General features: G+C 40.2%; 1 protein-coding gene across 2 annotated transcripts in view; it reads left to right on the top strand.

The window, feature by feature from the left end:
• LOC123973492 (receptor tyrosine-protein kinase erbB-4-like) overlaps positions 1-20507 on the top strand; it is a 366438-nt gene that overhangs the window by 283991 nt on the left and 61940 nt on the right. For both annotated transcript variants that reach the window (XM_046053563.1, XM_046053564.1), the window contains 3 exons: positions 1681-1813; positions 9522-9615; positions 19835-19989. In XM_046053563.1, the coding sequence (XP_045909519.1) occupies positions 1681-1813; positions 9522-9615; positions 19835-19989 (382 nt within the window). The remainder of the gene's footprint in view (positions 1-1680; positions 1814-9521; positions 9616-19834; positions 19990-20507) is intronic.

The raw sequence follows: 20507 nt of genomic DNA, 5'->3' as shown, positions 1-20507 counted from the left end.
CCCCATGGGCTTTAGTTTTTTAACCGTGTCAGAAACATCTGAAGTTGGTATCTTTTTGATCTTTCGAGTGCTGTATAGTTAAAAAGCCATCCAACCTCTCCTCTCCCTTGTTTATTTCCTCCTTTTCAGCAACCATCATTCCTCCTTCTCCTCACCTTTTCCTTTGCCCGGTCAGTTTACCTTAGGCACTGGAAGCCTAACAGAGGTAGTTTTGATCTTGTGAAAGGCAATGCTTTCATCCTCTGCCCTTAAAAGAAGACACTTGTTTTGCATGTTTTCTCCATGTATCTGCATCATTTTGTCTGAAATTTTAGGCATTTTGGACATGGCTATGGCTGACACTGAGGCATAGCCCTGGCTTACATGTGGCCGGGACCTTGAAAATAGCAGTGGCCTTTTTTATAACCATGGCCATAGCTATCGAGAAGAGAAAAGTCTCTTTTAAAATCTGCCGACAAGTGGGAAATCACATCAGACGCCGACGGGATGATAAAAGTTCCAAGTGTATCTGCAGTTCTGTCACCATGTTACTTCACCACTCTCATTTTGTCACTGTAATGCTCTCAGATATAGCAAGGCCGAGTGCTGAAGGGGGACAATGGGGGAGAGAGAGAGAAAGATAAGAGAGATGTTATGGCCTGAGTCTGTTAGTACTATATGAGAAACAGCAAAGCAGAAATGGAGAGAACAGCATCCAGATTGTTCACAATGAAAGGGCTGGGAGAAAGGGGCATTTTCTCTCTGTGAATGAATGCAATCCAAAGTAAATGAAACCCACACTTTTCATGCTTGTCTTTTTCTAAATCAAAGGTGGATTTTACAATAAATTTTCATGACTATCCAAAGAGACAACAAAAGAAAAAATGTAATTTTAAGATTCAATAGGCCTATTTATATATTCAAGCGTTTTGACACCAAAGAGAGCTAAAAGGCTGTGTTGCGAATTAAACCCTTCAAGTAAATGTGGACAATAAAGTTAAAGGGTTTAGTTATTGTCTAATCTTCTATAAGTTAAATCAGTCAACAAGGCTGCATGGCATCTGCCGGTGCTTGCTGGCTCCAATTAATGCTTCGTCACTGATGACTCAGCATATATATATATATATATATATATACATATACATACACACAAACACACACACACACATAGGACGCCCATCACAGTCTTCACTGAAATGACCTAATTAATGTAACATTTTAAAAACTGCTGGTGGGATCGAATCGGACCATTTTGTGGGAGGAACTAGGTCGTCTATCAGTTCATCCAGGAGAGTAATCATTGTGTGATTGTTTTAATGCATATTGTTTGACAATGTCTTGTTCCTTGAATAGAAATAGCGTAGTCCTCCAGCTCATGTCTTTAAGAACTAAACCTATTCATGTGTCTTGCTGTAATTTCTCCTGCCATTGTTTAGGAAAGTCATCCCCACAAAAATACACCTTTTTTTAAACCACTGCAAATTAACAGCTGTTCTGCGGAGGCGTACAAATTTAATGCAAAAATGAACCCTCGCAAATTGCGTGTGTCTTAGTACGTCTAGCTCTGTGTCTTTTCATAAATAATGAGACTATTTTGGCTAATTTTGTATCAAGCTAATTTGGGGCAATTTGGGGTTTGTTCTCTGCTTCTGCACTGAGTCACCAAAGTGCTTTCTTTTTGTGTATGTGTGTATTGAGCAGCTAAGGAGCACATGGTGTGTGACCCGCTGTGTTCAGACGCAGGGTGTTGGGGTCCTGGCCCAGACCAGTGCCTCTCCTGCAGATTTTTCAGCCGTGGACGAACCTGTGTGGATACCTGCAACCTTTACGAAGGGTGAGTTATGCAGGTGCACGCACACATACATAGATATACAGATACTTGCAACACATTGTTCCTATTTCATCCTGATTGGAAGAGTTGCATAGTGCTAATTAGATAGATAGTTGGAGGTTGAGTAGGATTCTTGCTACATGACTGAAGGGGACAGCAGATGAGGAAGAATTCAAGGTTTCCTGCAGTGTATAAAAGCAAAGGTACTATGAACAAAACAAAAACCATCTCCTCTGACAACAACAGATGTTTATGCGATACAACATTAACCCTCAGCAAAGGAGCCATTTCAAACAGCAAAGGCCATATATTGAATACGTGTGGCTGGTGTTTAGGATGTAGGATATAGGTGGCTTTACCACTTCACTTGGGCCAAGCAGTTTCTTTATAGAAACCCTGGAGTTACTGGTTCATTGTACAGATACAGTACATGTCCTGTAAATGTCCTAATCATGTTAGGAATTTGACCTCTAATTTGCCCACTATATCTGTGAATCATTTCTACTTGATGCTCACAAAAAAAGGTGCATAGGTTAGAATTCTTACCAAAAATGGGGAAAAAATGACAAAAAGTGCCAGTTTTTCCAGGGCATAGTAGGTTTTTTCCTGCACTGACAATTACGTGATGTGTTGCCTCCAACTCTTGACAAAACTCTGACGGGTATCTTCATGGTAAACAGTATTGTCTAGCAAGCATTGCCCTTTGTGGATTTCTGTCATTTGCAACTGCAATTGCCTATGTGGTGACGCTATATTGTAATCAGCGCAGTGCACCAGGAAAGAGACTGCAAACTTCCAGAGAGGAAGAAAAAGACTTTTACTGTTTTTGGCTTTGCCACACAGCAAAAATAATCATCATCAAAAAAGCAAAACTGCTTTTCCCTGCCGCTCAGTGTTTTAATATTATTTTATGTTGCCAGCAGGTGTTGCAATGGCAGTCACTGCTTGTGAACACTGCTCTTTGCGTCTCTACTTGTGTGACTGAACGGCATCCTGTACAGCAACTACAAAGCCAGTATCCTGGCCAGAAGGTTTTAGAATTTTTTTCCACATTTTATCAAATAATTCAAACAGACATTTGTAGAACATGATATTAGTTCAATACAATACCTACATCTAAGACCATATGCTACATATACTTTTTTTATTTTATTTAAATGTGGGACAGGAGGAGATCTACATTTGTGTAAATAATATTTTGCCAGCAGAATCAAGTAGTTTTATAAGATATTCAGTATATCAGTATTTGTGGTCATGTTCTCAGTCTCAAACATAGCTTAATCATGTCATGGGACATGATTCAGGCAAGAACAAATGTTACTGGCCACTACAGAGAATTGCAGATGAACATTTAATGCCTAGCAATTCACATCAGCTACACTGCAAGAGGTTCCCTGTGAACTATAAATGAAAACAATAGCTTATGTCTTATTTGATTTGATTTTGAACATCTTGCTGTTTGTTTAGTATGTAAATGAACACTAATGCTGACCCCGCATAGTCGAAGGTTCGATGCTTAGATGGGCGGAGCCTGATTCAACTGTCAATCTCACAGTTGAAACTTGAAACAAAATGAGGATCATGCCATTTTGGCGATATGGGGGTGCTCAACGTCTGATTTTACATAGAAGTACCAGTTTTCTCCCAATAAGTTAATATACAGCCTATTACAATATAAATCCAAAATTACTCTAAAAGAAGGGGGGGTCAGCGCGCATGTGTAGGCGTAGCGTGTGCAGCCCTGCAGTGTATGATGTTCCATAGTGGCAGAGTTGTTGTGCCAAGTTATCCGCACCTCGCGGGACATTCGGATCATTTATCACCATTGATGAACAACACAAAGAATATCATATTGTAGATAGTACTTGAAATAGACCCACAAGGAACCGCGACGTGCATGCATTTGTCGGCCGCACAGCACGAACACAAAACTCTGCACAAGACCAGCGATGTCCTGTCCTTGTCTTACATAATAGGTAGCTTCTATACATGACAAGACACCACCTCTTTCCTCTCGCTCTGCACTCCCGCATGCTTTATCAGACTGACCAAGATTGTGAATAATTTACAAAGCAAAATTACACAGCAGATTAAGATCAATGGATCTTTTCAAGGAGAACAAGGAGGTTACAATGAATGACACAATTTTATTGCCAAGCTGCACCCTTACCTTGTTTATTCCCACCATCTTAGTATGGCCATCTGTATCAAGTTCCAAAAGCACTCTGAATGTAAACCACGGAAAAACACAGATGTATGTGAAGACACTACTTTCTTTCGGCCATGTAAATCACCACTAACAAAATCTGCAGGGCATCAACCCACATACACACACAAACACAGATGACTAAGACAGATAGGGTCGCTGCTTGTTCCTTGTCACCCCAAATACCCTACATTCTTTGGGCACAAATGTAATTTTTTTCACCTGGGCTAGGGCATTATGGAGTTTCCAGCGGCCACTAGCGATTTTAAGATTGCTACCAGGCGTGTGCTCATATGCGTGCTCGCTTGACCTCATGAGCAAGCATAATCAACCACAACCACAACCACTTTCATAGAGAAATCCTGCAATAAACGCAGGAACACCAGCATGCAGGCTGTGGCTTTTCTCCAGACATGTTCAGGCTCTGTTACTTCAACGTACCCGTCTCAGAGGCAGCTCAACACTGGCTCTGTAACGTTACTTCATTCAGTGCAGCCAGCCGCATATCGGCACAATCTTCCCGGAAAAAAGGCAGAGTGACAGCGGCTATAGACAGGCAGGGAGACAGCTTCACACAATATACTGGAAACTCCGGTAAACCCCTACTACAACGTTACAGTAAGCTGTGTACCTGAGTATTGGTAAAAACCACAACAAACCTAAACTCAATGTTACGAAGCAAATAGTGGCAGGTCCTAGCTACTGTAGCGTTAGCTGGCTGCTCCAGGCTGCATCACTATAGGCTAACATTAGTAAACAAATCGCTCCACATTTGCTTTTTACCATTACATCCTTTCTTGCAGGCTAAATCAACATTGGTACACAGGATAGTAACATGGGTTGCGTTAGTTGGTGAAATAACTTTGCACTGGATAACATTAGCAACTGCCCTGCGTTAGCTGGCGAGCTACCGTGACTTTCTCTGTGTTGCTCCAGCTTTACTAATGCTCACTTTGTTCTTACTCAACATCATCTGAACCTGTTTGGTCTGATGGGCTTCAGCACACAAACCTTTATTGTTGTTTTGTATCCTTACGTGAAGCCTGTGTTTTGCTGTGAGACGGTTGTTTTATGGTGTTAGTGGACTGCATGTCGTTAGCTGCCGTGTTGTCGCTGTAGTACCAGAGAGGCTCGGGAGCGCACACATGGCTGAATAGTGGCTGATGCAAGCAACGGAGAAAACAGGCGTGTGCTTCCTTTCTAAGTGAGTTTTGAGCCCATTGACAATAAGGCAATGAAAATTTTATTAATTTCATTGAAAAACGTACATATAGTCCCTTTAGATAAGCCTTTCATTATCAATGAACGCATAATGTGAAAGAAAAGTTAGAGTGCTTGTCACAGACTTGGCTTGGCACAGATGGCCAACCTGTTTTAACTAAAGCTTTCCTGCCCAACTTTTTTCAGTCGCGATTGTGTTCAAATGCCAACCCATCTTGCTACTGGTTATAGTGTATAAAGGCCCCGATAACAAAATGGTTCATATTTGGATGGGTTCTCAGGGCTGTTATCACTTTCACTTCAACCTTCAAGGTTAGTGTACAGGTATGTTGACAAATAATTCAGCTATTTCCCCCTGATTTTGAAAGATTTAATTCCAAAGATCACCATGTTTACTGGCCTCCCTGCCAGTCCGTCATCAGCACAATGTATGAACAGAATGTATGAACAGAAACAGTGTTTAGGTGCCGTCTGGTCACGTTCAGCACATTAAGGCAGTCGGACCTGTGAAGGAGGTAGCATTTCAGTTGTTGTTCAAGTAATCCGCCATCAATTATACCATCATATATTAAGTACTTGACAGAACCCCTCCAGGACCATTCCGGAGTCTCCAGTTTCAGGAGAGAGGAGCAGCTGTAAAATGTAATATCTAATCAAATCAAGGACAAATATATAATTTTTAGCTATGAATGGAAGTGGCGCAATGTTCAATGTTCCTCTATTGTTGGAAGACCCCCTACACAACCTTCTCATCAAAACTTAATTTTCAGTTCAAGAACACCCCAAGGCTCTCTGTTACAGCTTTCAAGTTTAGCAGTAATTTTCTATTTACTATGGATAATATTTAAGAGCCGGGGGGTGAAAATAACAATTTAAGACGTAGTGGTAAGTCTCGGTTTATAAAGCACCCCTGCAGAGTTTCGACAAACAATAGGGGTCCCTTGACTTTAAAAGGAAGTATAGCTTGATGCTTTCCACCGCACAGCGGAGGGTGAGAAGACACGCTCCCCTGGTGAGTTTCATTAATAACATTTTAGATTTTTGCTCGACAGAACTGATGGAAAGATGCTTTTAAGTTCGGAGTCGCAACTTGATCAAAAACTCTGTGGTGGCCACATTGGAGAGGAATGACGAGGACCCGATGGTGCTGTTAGGGCAGGGGGGCTAGGCGTGTCACTGCGTGTCACAGTCACTGCTTGCGCACGGGGCCACGCCCTGCCTACCTGTCCACCTGCACGTCAGCACCACCCACACCGTCCGCGTTAACAGCACAACCAGCACATCATCTACCAAATATAGAGCTTCATTGAATGCAGCCCCAACTCTTTACACTCTGAGCAATTCCAGTGTTTTATGAGTCATGCTCTGAATATTTCATTATTGTTTGTGCCTTTATTTTTCTTTTATTTATCAGCCTAGTCAAATCTTCAAGTCCCTGCAGTTCAAACTTTTGTTACAGCACCTTTATTACATCCACCAACGAGGTTATGTTTTCAGTGTTGTTTGTTTGTTTGTCAGCAGGATTACATAAAACCAATGGCCTGATTGTCATGAATCTTGGTGGAAGGGTGTAGCATGGGCCAAGGTAGAAAGTATTCAATTTTGGAGTGGATCCGAATCACGTGGGCGTATACAAAAATTATTTTTCACTTTTGTTACCATTGCGAGATAGGTCGGCGGAGGTCTGTGCTCTCTGACTTCCCTTCTGGTTCCTATGTTAATTGGTTTTGCTGTAGAAGTGCAGCAAATCTACCTTAACAAGGGTGGCATGACAGTTAGCAGAAATTGCTTCATGTCAGCTGTGCAAGATAAAAACTTGGAGGACATAGGTGCTTTAGGACAAACAATTTTAGTTTTCAAAAAATAAATGAGTTTCAGTGTATGTGTATTTTACCTCAGCATTTTGAAAATTTCCTAACACAACAGGGGTCAGACAGAGCAAAACGACGAGGAGCTCAACTTGCCTTACATTTCAAATGTTTATTTAATGCTGTTTCACATGTTTTATTTCTTAGAGTGAGCATAAAAGTTTGGCATTACCACATAAAAGTGTATTATTCATAGTAAATGTGTTGCTGTATCTCTGACCCTTAATGGGCAGAATATACAAAAAAGCAGAATTTAGCAGAACATCACAAAGAAGCCTATGCGTCAGTGATATCTTCCAGCTACAGTGCAGCCTTTATTATTTCAACCAGCACACACCCAGACAAAGGCTTACCTCCCTTGCCTCCTGGAAGGTTTTATGAAGGCCAGATGAGGCATAATTAATACTAATTTGATTTAGATCCCACTGGGCCAATGACATTTTTTCTATTGCTGGGATTAAACATTGTGTTTTCCCTCACTGACCAAAAGAGAACTACCCAAAAGTCGTTCTCCTTGTCCTATAGTGAAAAAGGCGAAGTGCCAGCTCAGCCGCACTGTGGTCAATTTAATGACTTTTCGAGGCCACTCTGGTGTTCTACTATCATAAGGGGATTTCAGAAATTGAATAACAAGGCTCTTAATTTAATTGATTTTTGAAAAGGTTGCAACCCACGCAGGTACTGCACTTTCAACTGTGTCGACCTCCATGCTTGCGAGTGTAACAGGAGTGTGTGCGTGCATGTGTTTGAGATTGAAGCAGTGACTACATCTACTGACCTTTTATTTTAAAAGCAAGCATTGTCAGACAAATCTACCCACTATAAATAATTCCTCTATCTCTTTCAATCCCTCCATCTGTCGTCTTTGCTCTAGAAATGGCATCCTGAACTTTCATTTGACATTATTGATTGAAAAGGATCATTTACAAACGTGTTCAGCAATAAGAAAGCTCATAAAGGGAATGTTCTGGAAAATAAAATGAGATATGACATTGAGATTAGTATTTAGCAGGAATTCCACAGGGCTTTCTTTTGTGCAAGGTGTAGGTGATTCCAGTGAATTTGTAGACTTAGATATAGCCTAATGAAAGTGTACTTCTGCGGATTTTGAAATCCATAAGAGAAAACAACAATATGATTCAGTGAAATGTAGTCATTTTTAAAATTACACTGTGCTCCGTGCTGAATCAAAATATTTACCCCCTTTTACACTGGACAAAAAAACCATTAACACCCGCTAACATCTGGCTTTTGTCTTCAGTGTGAAAGGGTTCAATCAGGATTAATTGGCTTTCCCTCCAGGGACTCTGCAGTAGTCATGGTTATTCATCGGCTCCAGCTCCGATCAGCAGTAATGGAAACATGACACCTGGATGGACACGCAAATTTCTGCCCCTTTTCTGGTGCAACTCTTTCATCTGTTTCTATCTGCGGATGTCTATAAACGTCTCATCCATTTATTTTATAATATTAGCATGCTAGGCTAACCGTCCATCTAGTCTTTAAAAAACCTCCATACGCATGCTAATTTTGGGGTAAAAAGGGTATTAGGAAATGCTAAAAAAGTATAATCACTAACGTCATGAAACACTACAGATATTATAAATGACTTATTTTAGTATTAGGTGGGGTTTGATATAGTAAGAGGTGTTATTCATCATTTGTGGGTCCCCAGAACTTCTACTTTTCTCTTACATTTCAGCTACTGACTAAACTTGACACCTTTGAAAAATATTTTAGACACTCTAAGCTTTTACAAGCCATCATTTTGGTGCAAAATACATGTGCAGTCAAATGGTAAAGAGGTGATTGATGCCCTATTGCTAAGCTTTTTAGCTCCCTTCATATCTAAGTTCAGTTTAAAAACTTTTATTAGCCTGGGCTTTTATTTGCATCAATTAGTAAATTTAGTCTGTCTATATGGGACAGGCCTTTAATTCCATTGCCACAAAACTTGCTTAGCAAAGATGGGGAATAGGCTACTATGAAGCTGTATATTTATATTTAACAGTATGGATATTACTTATACTTGTAATTTGGATATCAGATAACATATCAGTTATATATCATTAATTTGATCTAGCTCTGAGAGACAATGCATCTAGGCCAACCCCATGCACACAGACAGAGAGAGAGTGAGAGAGAGACTACCGTAGAAAGGATGAAAGGCTAAGGTTACCTTAGTTATTTCAAATTTTTTATGAAAAAAAGGTTTGATTCTTTTAATAGGTAGTGAGTCACCAGGCCAGTAAAAGGCACAGGCGTCTAGTTGGGATTAGACTTTAAATTTAAGTTTTTAGGTATTACTTACCACATGATGTTTTGCTCCCCTCTCTTGTTTCTCACCCCTGCATCACTTTCTATTCCCCACCCATCTTAATTCCTCCCTCCATCCCTATCCTCCTCTTTCTCTCAGGGATATTCGAGAGTATGCCAACGCGTCAGTGTGTGTGGAGTGTGATGCCCAGTGTGAGCGAGCTGATGATGACTCCTTGACCTGCCACGGTCCGGTAAGCTTGCTCCTCCAGACAACAGTGAGGCAGACTGAATCACTCATTTCACTTTTGTATACCTTCCTAATATAGACAGAGAAGATGGCTGAGGCCATTTGTTTATGTTTGAGTATCTAGTAGTTAAATAGGAATAGTGTTCAAAATAAAAAGAAAACATGGTGACATTACTTCATTCTTGAAAGATAAACTATACTTTTGAATTTCTTTAAGCTATTAGCCATAGAGCTGTGACAAATCAAGTTACAATGTGACAGTGAAAAGCAAGCTAACGGTGAATATAAAGTTAACTTAAAAAGACTGGCTTTGTAAATTAACACAAGGCTAACTATTATTTTAAAAAATAAAAAGATTTACATTATTTTAAAAGATGGGTTCACTATATTTCCAGTCGGTCTTGAAACAATGTGCCCATATCAGCAGAAACAGGTTTGGCTTGTTGTATTCAATCATCCTGTACATGATAGCTACTAGAAGTCCTCATTTTGTGCAGAATTTGTTACAAAGTTTATCTGAAATTGATATGAGGCTTCATGATCCAAGTTAGACACATCAAGGTAATATCTTCCAAAGTTGCAGCCCTTTAATACAAAACTCCCTCTTTTTGTTCCTATCCCTCCACTGCAGCTTGAGAGAAACACAAAGAGGGAATTCTATACTAAACTATCTGCTATCTGTCAGACTGCTGAAGCCTCACATTAATTTCAGATAAAACACATTTTTGCACAAAACAAGGACTCTGGATTTTGTCCCACATTACAGTCAGTATGAGCAGAAGTAATGATTAGAGCAACCATAACCTGTTTCAATGTTCATATATACACCTGACGTGGGTAAAAAGATCAGATCAAGTAAACATACTGTACCTCCAATCAAACTGTACTTAAAGGTTACGGCTGATGATGTGTTGTATTTTTTATTGTCAACAAATCCCATGAAAACACTAAAACCCACAATGAATTGAATCAACTAAAAGCAGAATCAGCTGACAGGGTTAAATTGTTGTCTGTGTGTATTCAAGTATTCAAGGCCAGAGCATTGCTTCACTCACCACAAACTAAATGACTTGGAGCTGCAGAAATTCCCTGTGGTCATCATAGGCTATGATTAATTATTGTATTAGCAGTCAAAGTGTGCCTTTCAGCTGTGCTATTGATTATGTATCATGTTCTGACTCAAAGGTAAAACTGATTGTTTTAGCTAAGATCAGCATTATTTTGTGCCCTAATTTGCAGTGGGTTTGTATTCAGTACATGTATGTTTGTGTATGTATATGACCCTGATTATATTCAGTATGAACCATTAAAAATGTTTATAGGGACAGCGTAATTGATCTTTGTTTTATGTTTTTGTCATACAAGACATTTGTATTCTCAACAGACCTTTGCATTGCATAAACTCTTAGAGAAGCATAGAAGCTTTTTGAAAGATTGTTTGGTAGCAGCTGTACATCAGAAAAGTGCCAGTGCGAATAAGAAAAATCCCTGACCTTCATTTCCGTCTGCCTTTCCTGCACTCTACACCCTCAGCCACATGAGGCCCCTGACCCTGCGCTTTCTCCTGAAATCTTATCTTGTTGTTTGATAGAGAGGGATGATTTGCGACAGATGCAAGCCAGAGGGGGTATGTGCTGTCTTTTTTGCGTCCCATCAGACCACATCAGATAGTTTGGCCAGTATAGTTTAGAAGGGCGGAACTTTTTCCCCCCTAAACCACTGGAGTGTTTGTGTGTGGAAGCAAAGGCCAAAGTTAGCACATCTATGGTTGTTGGCTTGAGTACAGTGTGTTTGTTGTTGGAGGAGATTCGTTGGTTTGATTATCTTGGCTGTCCACTTGATACCTCACAGCCCTGCGCTTTCCAAGACAAGTGATGGGAAGGCAGATGCTAGAAAGAGAACATAACAATACACATAAACGTAGCTTACTTCCAGTAGTTTGAGAAATGATTTTCATTAGTTGTGTAAATATGTTCATGTCTTAATAAAGGCTATGATTAAGGCTATTCAAATTGTCTTTTTGGCACATATAGAGGATTCTTCATTACTTGATATCACTATTCATCAGAATCAGAAATACTTTATTGATCCCTGAGGGGAAATTATTTTGTCACAGTTGCACACATTGCACATCAAGGCATAAGGAAAAGAAATAATAATAGAAAGTAGGTAGATAAAGAAATATATAAATATGAGTATAAATATAACATATAAGGGAGTGTGAATTGTACAATATTTACATTATTAAAGAATAGTTATGGTGAACAGTAATAGTGAATAAATTGCAGCAGAATTGCAGCAGAGAGCACATTAATTATTAAACAGATAATATTGCACAGATTATGAGGTCCAGTTTACTGCACAGATTATAAGGTCCAGTTTAATAACTAAGGACCAGTGTGTCCAACACTTAGAGGGAGGAATTATAGAGCTTGATGGCCACAGTCAGGAATGACTTCCTGTGGCCCTCAGTGGTGCATTTTGGGGGGATGAGTCTTGCACTGAAAGTGCTCCTGTGTTTGAGCAGCTCATCATGGAGTGGGTGGGAGACATTGTCCAAGATGACATGTAGTTTGGACAGCATCCTCCTCTCTGACACCACTGACAGAGAGTCCAGCTCCACTCCCGTCACTGGCCTTGCTGATCAGATTGTTGAGTCTGTTAGCGTCCGCTACCCTCAACCTGCTGCCCAGCATGCAACAGCAAATGGGATAGCACTGGCTACAACACACTCATAAAACATCCTCAGCATCGTCCGGCAGCTGTCGAAGGATCTCAGGTTCTGGCCCTTCCTGTAGAGGATTTGGGTGTTCTTGGCCCAGTCCAGTTTATTGTCAATGTGCACTCCCAGATATTTGTAATCCTCCGCAATGTCCACATTGAGCTGCAGATGGTTCTGCTCACACTGTGACAAAGTCTCCCACCACAGATCTGTACTCAGCCTCGTCACCATGCTGATACATGCAGCCACAGCAGAGTCATCAGAAAACCTCCGAAGATGGCAGGACTCTGTGTGGTAGTTGAAGTCCGTGGTGTAGATGGTGAAGAGAAAGGGAGAGAGGACAGCAAATGGGGAGTAGTGGGGTTGGAGGTGTTTGAGGGCAGACAACAGCTGAGTTAGTTGGGGAGGAGCCATTGAGAAAAATCTGTTATAGAACAGATTAAGTTTGGTTGGCCATGTCCAAGCTGCCTTCAACTCCTCTGCTGCCAGTCAGTCTGAAGCCAGTGATGCTCATACTGGCAGAGGAGTTGCACTTCCAACCCCACTACTCCCTCCTCCTCCCTGTTCCCCACCCTCCTGGGAGACCCCTATTCACCCCTCCCCTCTGGCTCTCAGGTTAACTGCCTTCTCCGGCCTGACGACTCCTCCCCTCCCCCATATGTGACCTCTGTGTGCCTCAATGCTGACCAGGTGAGAAGACAGCTGAGGAGACTCCACTCTAAAGCCTCGAAAATACTCTGGAGCGGACACGGACAGCTGCAGACCCCGTGGATTACTTCTGTTTATACTACCTTCAGCAGTCAGCTTTGCGGACGCGTTCCACACATGCGCAGTAGGTCGGTTGTTGCCCTGGGAGCGCTAGTCGACGTCTGTGCGGACCCTACGCATACCCCCTTTGATGACAATTTTTTCGTCACGCGGACCCTTGCGTTCTCACGGACGCGGAAAGTATAATCCTTGCCTAACAAGGCTGCAGGCCCTGATGGTGTCCGCCCTGGTGTGCTCATACATGTATATACAGGTGCTGGTCATATAATTAGAATATCATCAAAAAGTTGATTTATTTCGGTAATTCCATTCAAAAAGTGAAACTTGTATAATGTATACATTCATTCCACACAGACAGATATATTTCAAGTCTTCCTTCCTTTTAATTTTGATGATTATAACTGACAACTAATGAAAATCCCAAATTCAGTAAATTAAAATATTACTTAAGACCAATACAAAAAAAGGATTTTTTATTTTTACAGCACTCAATACCTAGTTGGGGCTCCTTTTGCCTGAATTACTGCAGCAATGCGGCGTGGCATGGAGTCGATCAGTCTGTGGCACTGCTCAGGTGTTATGAGAGCCCAGGTTGCTCTGATAGTGGCCTTCAGCTCTTGTGCATTGTTGGGTCTGGTGTATCGCATCTTCCTCTTCACAATACCCCATAGATTTTCTATAGGGTTAAGGTCAGGCGAGTTTGCTGGCCAATAAGAACAGGTATACCATGGTCCTTAAACCAGGTACTGGTAGCTTTGGCACTGTGTGCGCAGGTGCCAAGTCCTGTTGAAAATGAAATCTGCATCTCTATAAAGTTGGTCAGCAGCAGGAAGCATGAAGTGCTCTAAAACTTCCTGGTAGATGGCTGCGTTGACCTTGGACCTCAGAAAACACAGTGGACCAAAACCAGCAGATGACATGGTACCCCAAACCATCACTGACTGTGGAAACTTTACACAGGACTTCAAGCAACGTGGATTCTGTGCCTCTCCTCTCTTCCTCCAAACTCTGGGACCTTGATTTCCAAAGGAAATGCAAAAATTACTTTCATCAGAGAACATAACTTTGGACCACTCAGCAGCAGTCCAGTCCTTTTTGTCTTTAGCCCAGGCGAGACGCTTCTGACGCTGTGTTTTGTTCAAGAGTGGCTTGACACAAGGAATGCGACAGCTGAAACCCATGTCTTGCATACGTCTGTGCGTGGTGGTTCTTGAAGCACTGACTCCAGCTGCAGTCCACTCTTTGTGAATCTCCCCCACATTTTTGAATTGGTTTTGTTTCACAATCCTCTTCAGGGTGCGGTTATCCCTATTGCCTGTACACTTTTTTCCTACCACATCTTTTCCTTCCCTTCGCCTCTCTATTAATGTGCTTGGACACAGAGCTCTGTGAACAGCCAGCCTCTTTAGCAATGACCTTTTGTGTCTTGCCCTCCTTGTGCAAGGTGGCAATGGTGGTCTTTTGGACAGCTGTCAAGTCAGCAGTCTTCCCCATGATTGTGTAGCCTACAGAACTAGACTGAGAGACCATTTAAAGGCCTTTGCAGGTGTTTTGAGTTAATTAGCTGATTAGAGTGTGGCACCAGGTGTCTTCAATATTGAACCTTTTCACAATATTCTAATTTTCTGAGATACTGACTTTGGGATTTTCATTAGTTGTCAGTTATAATCATCAAAATTAAAAGGAATGAACACTTGAAATATATCAGTCTGTGTGTAATGAATGTATACATTATACAAGTTTCACTTTTTGAATGGAATTACTGAAATAAATCAACTTTGTGATGATATTCTAATTATATGACCAGCACCTATATATATGTATGTATATATACACACTCAGCTTCACAATGTATATACATTGTGAAGGACACACTGATTGTGTGTGATTGTGACTTGTTAAGCTGCGTGTATTGGAAATGTCCCAAGGTAACCTGTTAGACCTCATGTAGATGTGACATGTGCAGCACAGGCACACACATGGATTACAGCAATCATGTTATGGCAACAGAGCCCATAGCAATTACATTACAGCTTACACAGAGTGTTATAATAAGCCTAATGCCCTCTGCGGAGAGAGATTGGAGATTTGACTCTGGCCATGAATACAGACTACATTATGGAAAGAATAGGTGATAAAGGTAGATCTAGAGTAGTTGCTGTTGTTGATCAGCGATACAAACACATTTAACTTCATCTCCAGGGAGGCCTATCTATTACTGTGTCTTTACTGAAAGATTGGAACATGTCTGCATTATACAAAAGGCACTAAACATTCCAGTTCAGTTCAGATTGGCGAAACTACCCTATTGAATACCTTAATTTTCTTAGAGAAAGGATTTGTATGCTTTGTAAAAATGTGAAGTTTAAGTTACAAATATGGCAGACTGTGACATTCTGACAGACTGCATTTGTTCACCAGTAGTTATTCTGTTCTCTTTAATCTTCTGTAAAATTCCCAGTACAAAGTAATACCCACTCTTTCCCGAATTAGCTTCCATGCTTATGTAGTTATTTATTTGTAAATTATATTGATGGCAATTCTCTCATGAATAAAAGATCCCATCTCTGGAATTTTGGGCAACAGGTAACCATGTTTCATGTCCTTACCCTTAACAAGCTTAACTTTACACACTTTGTCTTGTAAATCAATCCTACAGTTTTTGGTCACTGGTCAATTTTAGTTTGAGAACAATAACTAATGTCAGGGTTTGGTGTAAGTAAAGGATTAAGGACCCAAATGCAGGACACAAGAGATGAGCTGATACAGTTCTTAAGATTTATTAATAAACAAAAGGTGTACACACGTATTACTGGCAGAGTTCAAGCCCAAAGGAAACAAAGTGATCCAACAACACAGGCAATCCAAAAGAAATGGCAAAATCCATACCACAAGAAAAAGCAGGGGGAACGAACAGACAGAAGACATCACACGACACATAACACAACAGAGCATGACAAGTTACAATGAATAAAATGTTTGAGAATGTAAAATCTCAAATATTTTCTCTTTTTAGTTTTAAACAAGCTACAAAGCTGTTCCATTGCAAACTGTAAAAAGAAATCCACTTATATAATGTATTGAATTGACACTCTGCATGTTGCTTTCTATTTTTTATCCATTCTTTACATGTTCTGCAAACACAAACTCACTGTCCAACTGTCTCTTTTCTACCTCTGCTCACCTCTACACTTTTTATTTCTCGAACTCATCATTAATGCTTAAGATTAGTTTGTGCGTGATGGTGTTATAAGACTTTTAGTGGGAGTATTTTTAAGGACTCCTGCAGATATTCAGCAGAGCTTGATGACCTGGTCTGTGCATTATATGATAGTAAAATATCCTGTAAATCCTTCCTGATCTACCTGATCATGCCTTGAAAAGCATTTTATGTGGCTGCCTGTTAAAAGTCTTGACTAGAGGCTCTGACACCATAAAGATTAATTGCCAGTCTTCCTGAGAATCTTGTGTGGTTTGTGCATAAAAGGGAAGGAAGAGAAGGAAAAGAGAGATTCATTTACACACACACACACACACACAAACTCACACACAAATCCAACAACATCACACACAATCGTCAGTGTAAGCGCACGAGCAGGGCAATTTAAAATTACAGCAGGGTACTTTGGTCGTGACACTGTGCGTCCCTGTCATTTTTTGGATGTCCCAGTACCCTGCTGGACAAAACAATGTTTGTTTTCTCGGTCGCATAATTCAGCTTGCTGTTGTCATGGGATTATTGAATACACACACATACATACATATCCAATAACCACGGGTGGGAAGACACTCTTAAAAGTCAAAGTGCCAGGCACAACACTAAAGCCAGCGAGAGACTTTCAATTTGCATAATCATACCGGTTTGAATGCATGTACACACACACACACACACACACACACACACACACACACACACACACACGTACACACGTTACAAAGAACACACGCAGAGGCATTAGGGACTGTTTGTTATTTATGGGTGGGGATTATGCTTTTTATGTTTGGCAGTAGGGGAGGGACAACTTTTAATGGTTGTCTTTTGTATTTATTTTAAATATGTTTTGTCTTTCCAAAATATTAAACCTATCTCTCACCCCTACCTAAACCTCATTGGACCTCACATCCCACCTTATCCCCTCTCCATCACAAAATTGTCAAACATCCCATTTGCACGTGGTATTAAAATGTGATCTGTATCCAGAAACTTATCCAGATAATAAACGATCCAATCTTGCCTTGTGTTTACACCTGGTGTTTTTAATGCATTCTTGTTATCCTGGCTATAGATCTGATCCCTGTCCTCCAGAGCAAAACGTAAAGTTATGTAAGTTGTTTAGTTAGGGGAAACTTTCTGAAATGCCATCTCTGACAAATTCTTAATTATTTATACCTTCTTGTTATTTCGGCAAATATAATAGCCTACATGAAGTTATTCATTTCTTTGTATAAAAAAAAAATTTTTTATTTTGAAAAACTTCCATTAATATGCACATGCTAACATTGGCTATGTGTACACTGTGTGCGTGTGACATTATAAGCTTGTGAAATGTTGTTGGGTTTTTGTGGTAAGAGGGGGGCTGTCATGCGCCCATATTGTGCTGAAGTGCACAGACAGGACCAACAGCTTCTCTGGTGGTGTTGGAGTTTATTTAAATCTTATACAACCAAAAGTTTAGCCTGCTTAAAACATCATTCCTGTACTCTATATTTCAAACCACTCACATTACACAGTCCTCTCTAAAACAATGGCACTTCACCAGCTCTATCTTGAATTTAACTGATGAATTAAAAAGCTTTTATCAACTTTTTACAGCATGAATGTATTTTGGTTGACAAGTGCACTCGTGCAAGCTCATGTCTCTGCAGAAATCTCCGTACAGACTGAGGAGAAGCCACACTGAGCACACTGATGATGTCATCAACAGGATAACATTCAACATAAATTTAAAAACTTCCCAAAATATATATAAACCTTATAAATGATTTTTAAAAATACAGACAATAGTACATTTTTAACAACAGAAAATAAAGAGGGATTTTATGATATGGATATGTATGAGCAAGCGCTCATACAAACTCATCAACTTGCCAAAGGATAGCTATCTGCCTGTGACAGCAATGTTCAAATTCATATAGCCTTAGTCAGAAATGACTCTAGTCATTGTAATAATAATGATAAAATAATAATAGTTGTCAATTAAGTGCCTCACTAAATGGCAACTTAGCAACTCGCTGATGTTTATATGTAAGCCTGCTATATACATTTTATACAAAACTACTGGATGTTTCCAAAACAAAAATTATATATAGACCTTATTAATAATGTTAAAAAAAGTACATTTTAACAACTGAAAATAAAGACTGTTACATATCCACATATGCAAGCCCATGCACAGACACTGTTTCAGGTTATGCATGAGCAAATGTACATACACACTCATCAACTTGCCAAAGGATAGTTATCTGCCATCGCTATCAGCTTTTGACATTAGTGGCCTCTGGTTTAGCGAGAATAGAGAGTGTGTGTGTTTTTCTGTCTTACCTGTTTTGGTCACTTATACAGTACATGTCCATTAACTATTGTGTATGTGTGTGCAATTTGAACATCCTATGTGACTCAAATTCAATTTCCACTCTCTGTGTTTAGGTATGTGTGTGTTGTTTGTCAATGAGATGTTTTTTAGGCCTGTTGATGATAGGAGGCCTGTCTGGGAGAGCTCTTCGCCTCTCTTCCTCTCCACCCCTACCTCCTCCCTCGCCTATATTAGCTCCATAAATCCTGTTCTAGGCGGATTGTTATGGTCATTGTGTGTGCTGTGAGCGATGGTTATTATCTGCCTGCTCCGCTCACACTGCTTTATGCGCCTCGCCTGCTCCCCTCCCCTCCCTCTTTCTCGCTCTCTTTCTCTCTCTTATTCACATTATATCTTGCTCGCCCTCTCCTATTGCTGTTATTCTGCATCCATGTTCACTCTCTCTCTTCTTTCCCTTATTACTCTACATTACTTTTTTTTCACTTTCATCTCTATCTCTCATTTTGGTCAGTTCACCTTCTGTCTTTTTCTCCCTGTTATCTCTCTTTTGCTCTTAAGCCTTCACTGCTACTCAGATGTAAGAAGTACAACAATTGAATCTATAAAGCTGCTAAAAACCTGCACTTGGCAAGTTGCTGATGTAGTAATACACCCATCAGTCAGTCTACATTACAAACTAAGGCTACAGCAGATATCTTATCCCCTAAATTTGTAAGAATGGTTAGAGTATATCCTCTGTGCACTGTCACCTAAACATCTGTGAAAGTAAGCTGTCCAGAGAAAACTGAACTCACCAGTGATAACTGCACCTGCAGTGAGACATGTTCTCTGTCTCCCAACCCCCCAGTCATGAAAAGGTTTGCAGGAAATTCTAACAGTATCTGGACTGCCACATGACAAAAAGGGGAGAAAACACAGGAAAAAACGGAAATAACCCCAGTACTGACTGTGACATCAATGTTGAAATTCATATCAGAAATGACTTAATACTAGTCAATATAATAATAATGATAAAAAAAATAATAGTTATCAATTAAGTGCCTCGCTAAATGGCAACTTAGCAGTTTGCTAATGTTTATTATGTAAGCCTGTAATATACATTTTATATAAAACAACAGGATGTTTTTTTATGTTTTTAAAATTAAAAGGTCGAAAATGGTCATCCGAAAAAGCTATGCTTTTTTACTCCCTTCCCACAGGGCCCAGAGCATTGTGTGAAATGCCTCCATTTCAAGGATGGTCCTAATTGTGTGGAAAAGTGTCCCGACGGCCTGCAAGGTGCCAACAGCTTCATCTTCAAGTACGCAGAAGCCAACAATGAATGCCACCCCTGCCATGCCAACTGCACCCAGGGGTAAGTACAGTCAGGACAAGGACTGGTCAATCGTGTGGGGTTCAATGGGTATTACGCCACAAACATACATACAAGATGGAGCACCTGTCATCTTAGATGGTATGAGAGGATGATGACTAATCATTAGGAAAATGAATTGGTATAGATATTTATAATAATAATACACTTTTTGATGGGTAACTTCAATGTTACAGTGATGTTGGTGGTAGTTTAACAGTTTAGTGTTCTGTGTTGCCTCAACTGTTGATAAGTGTATATGTGTGTTATCAGCACTAGCATCCTATCCTAAAAGTAACCTAAATGTCATCTAAATGCCAATGCTAAAGTAATCCGTTAAAAACTGAATACATGTAAACTTCTACTGCATGACAACACATGACCCTAACTCTAACACCAATGATGCTTTAAACTTTTATCCCGTCTAAATCTGCTGACCCAAACCCTAATGACCTGCTCACCCCAGCTTTTAAACTGACAAAATTTTCGACCAGAGTCAATCTATTGCAATGGCACTGCCA

This window comes from Micropterus dolomieu, linkage group LG07 (genome assembly GCF_021292245.1).
Source record: "Micropterus dolomieu isolate WLL.071019.BEF.003 ecotype Adirondacks linkage group LG07, ASM2129224v1, whole genome shotgun sequence".
In the NCBI taxonomy this organism is placed as follows: domain Eukaryota; kingdom Metazoa; phylum Chordata; class Actinopteri; order Centrarchiformes; family Centrarchidae; genus Micropterus; species Micropterus dolomieu.
The sequence above is the reverse complement of the archived record's forward strand: the minus strand, read 5'-3'. Positions and strand labels throughout refer to the sequence as shown.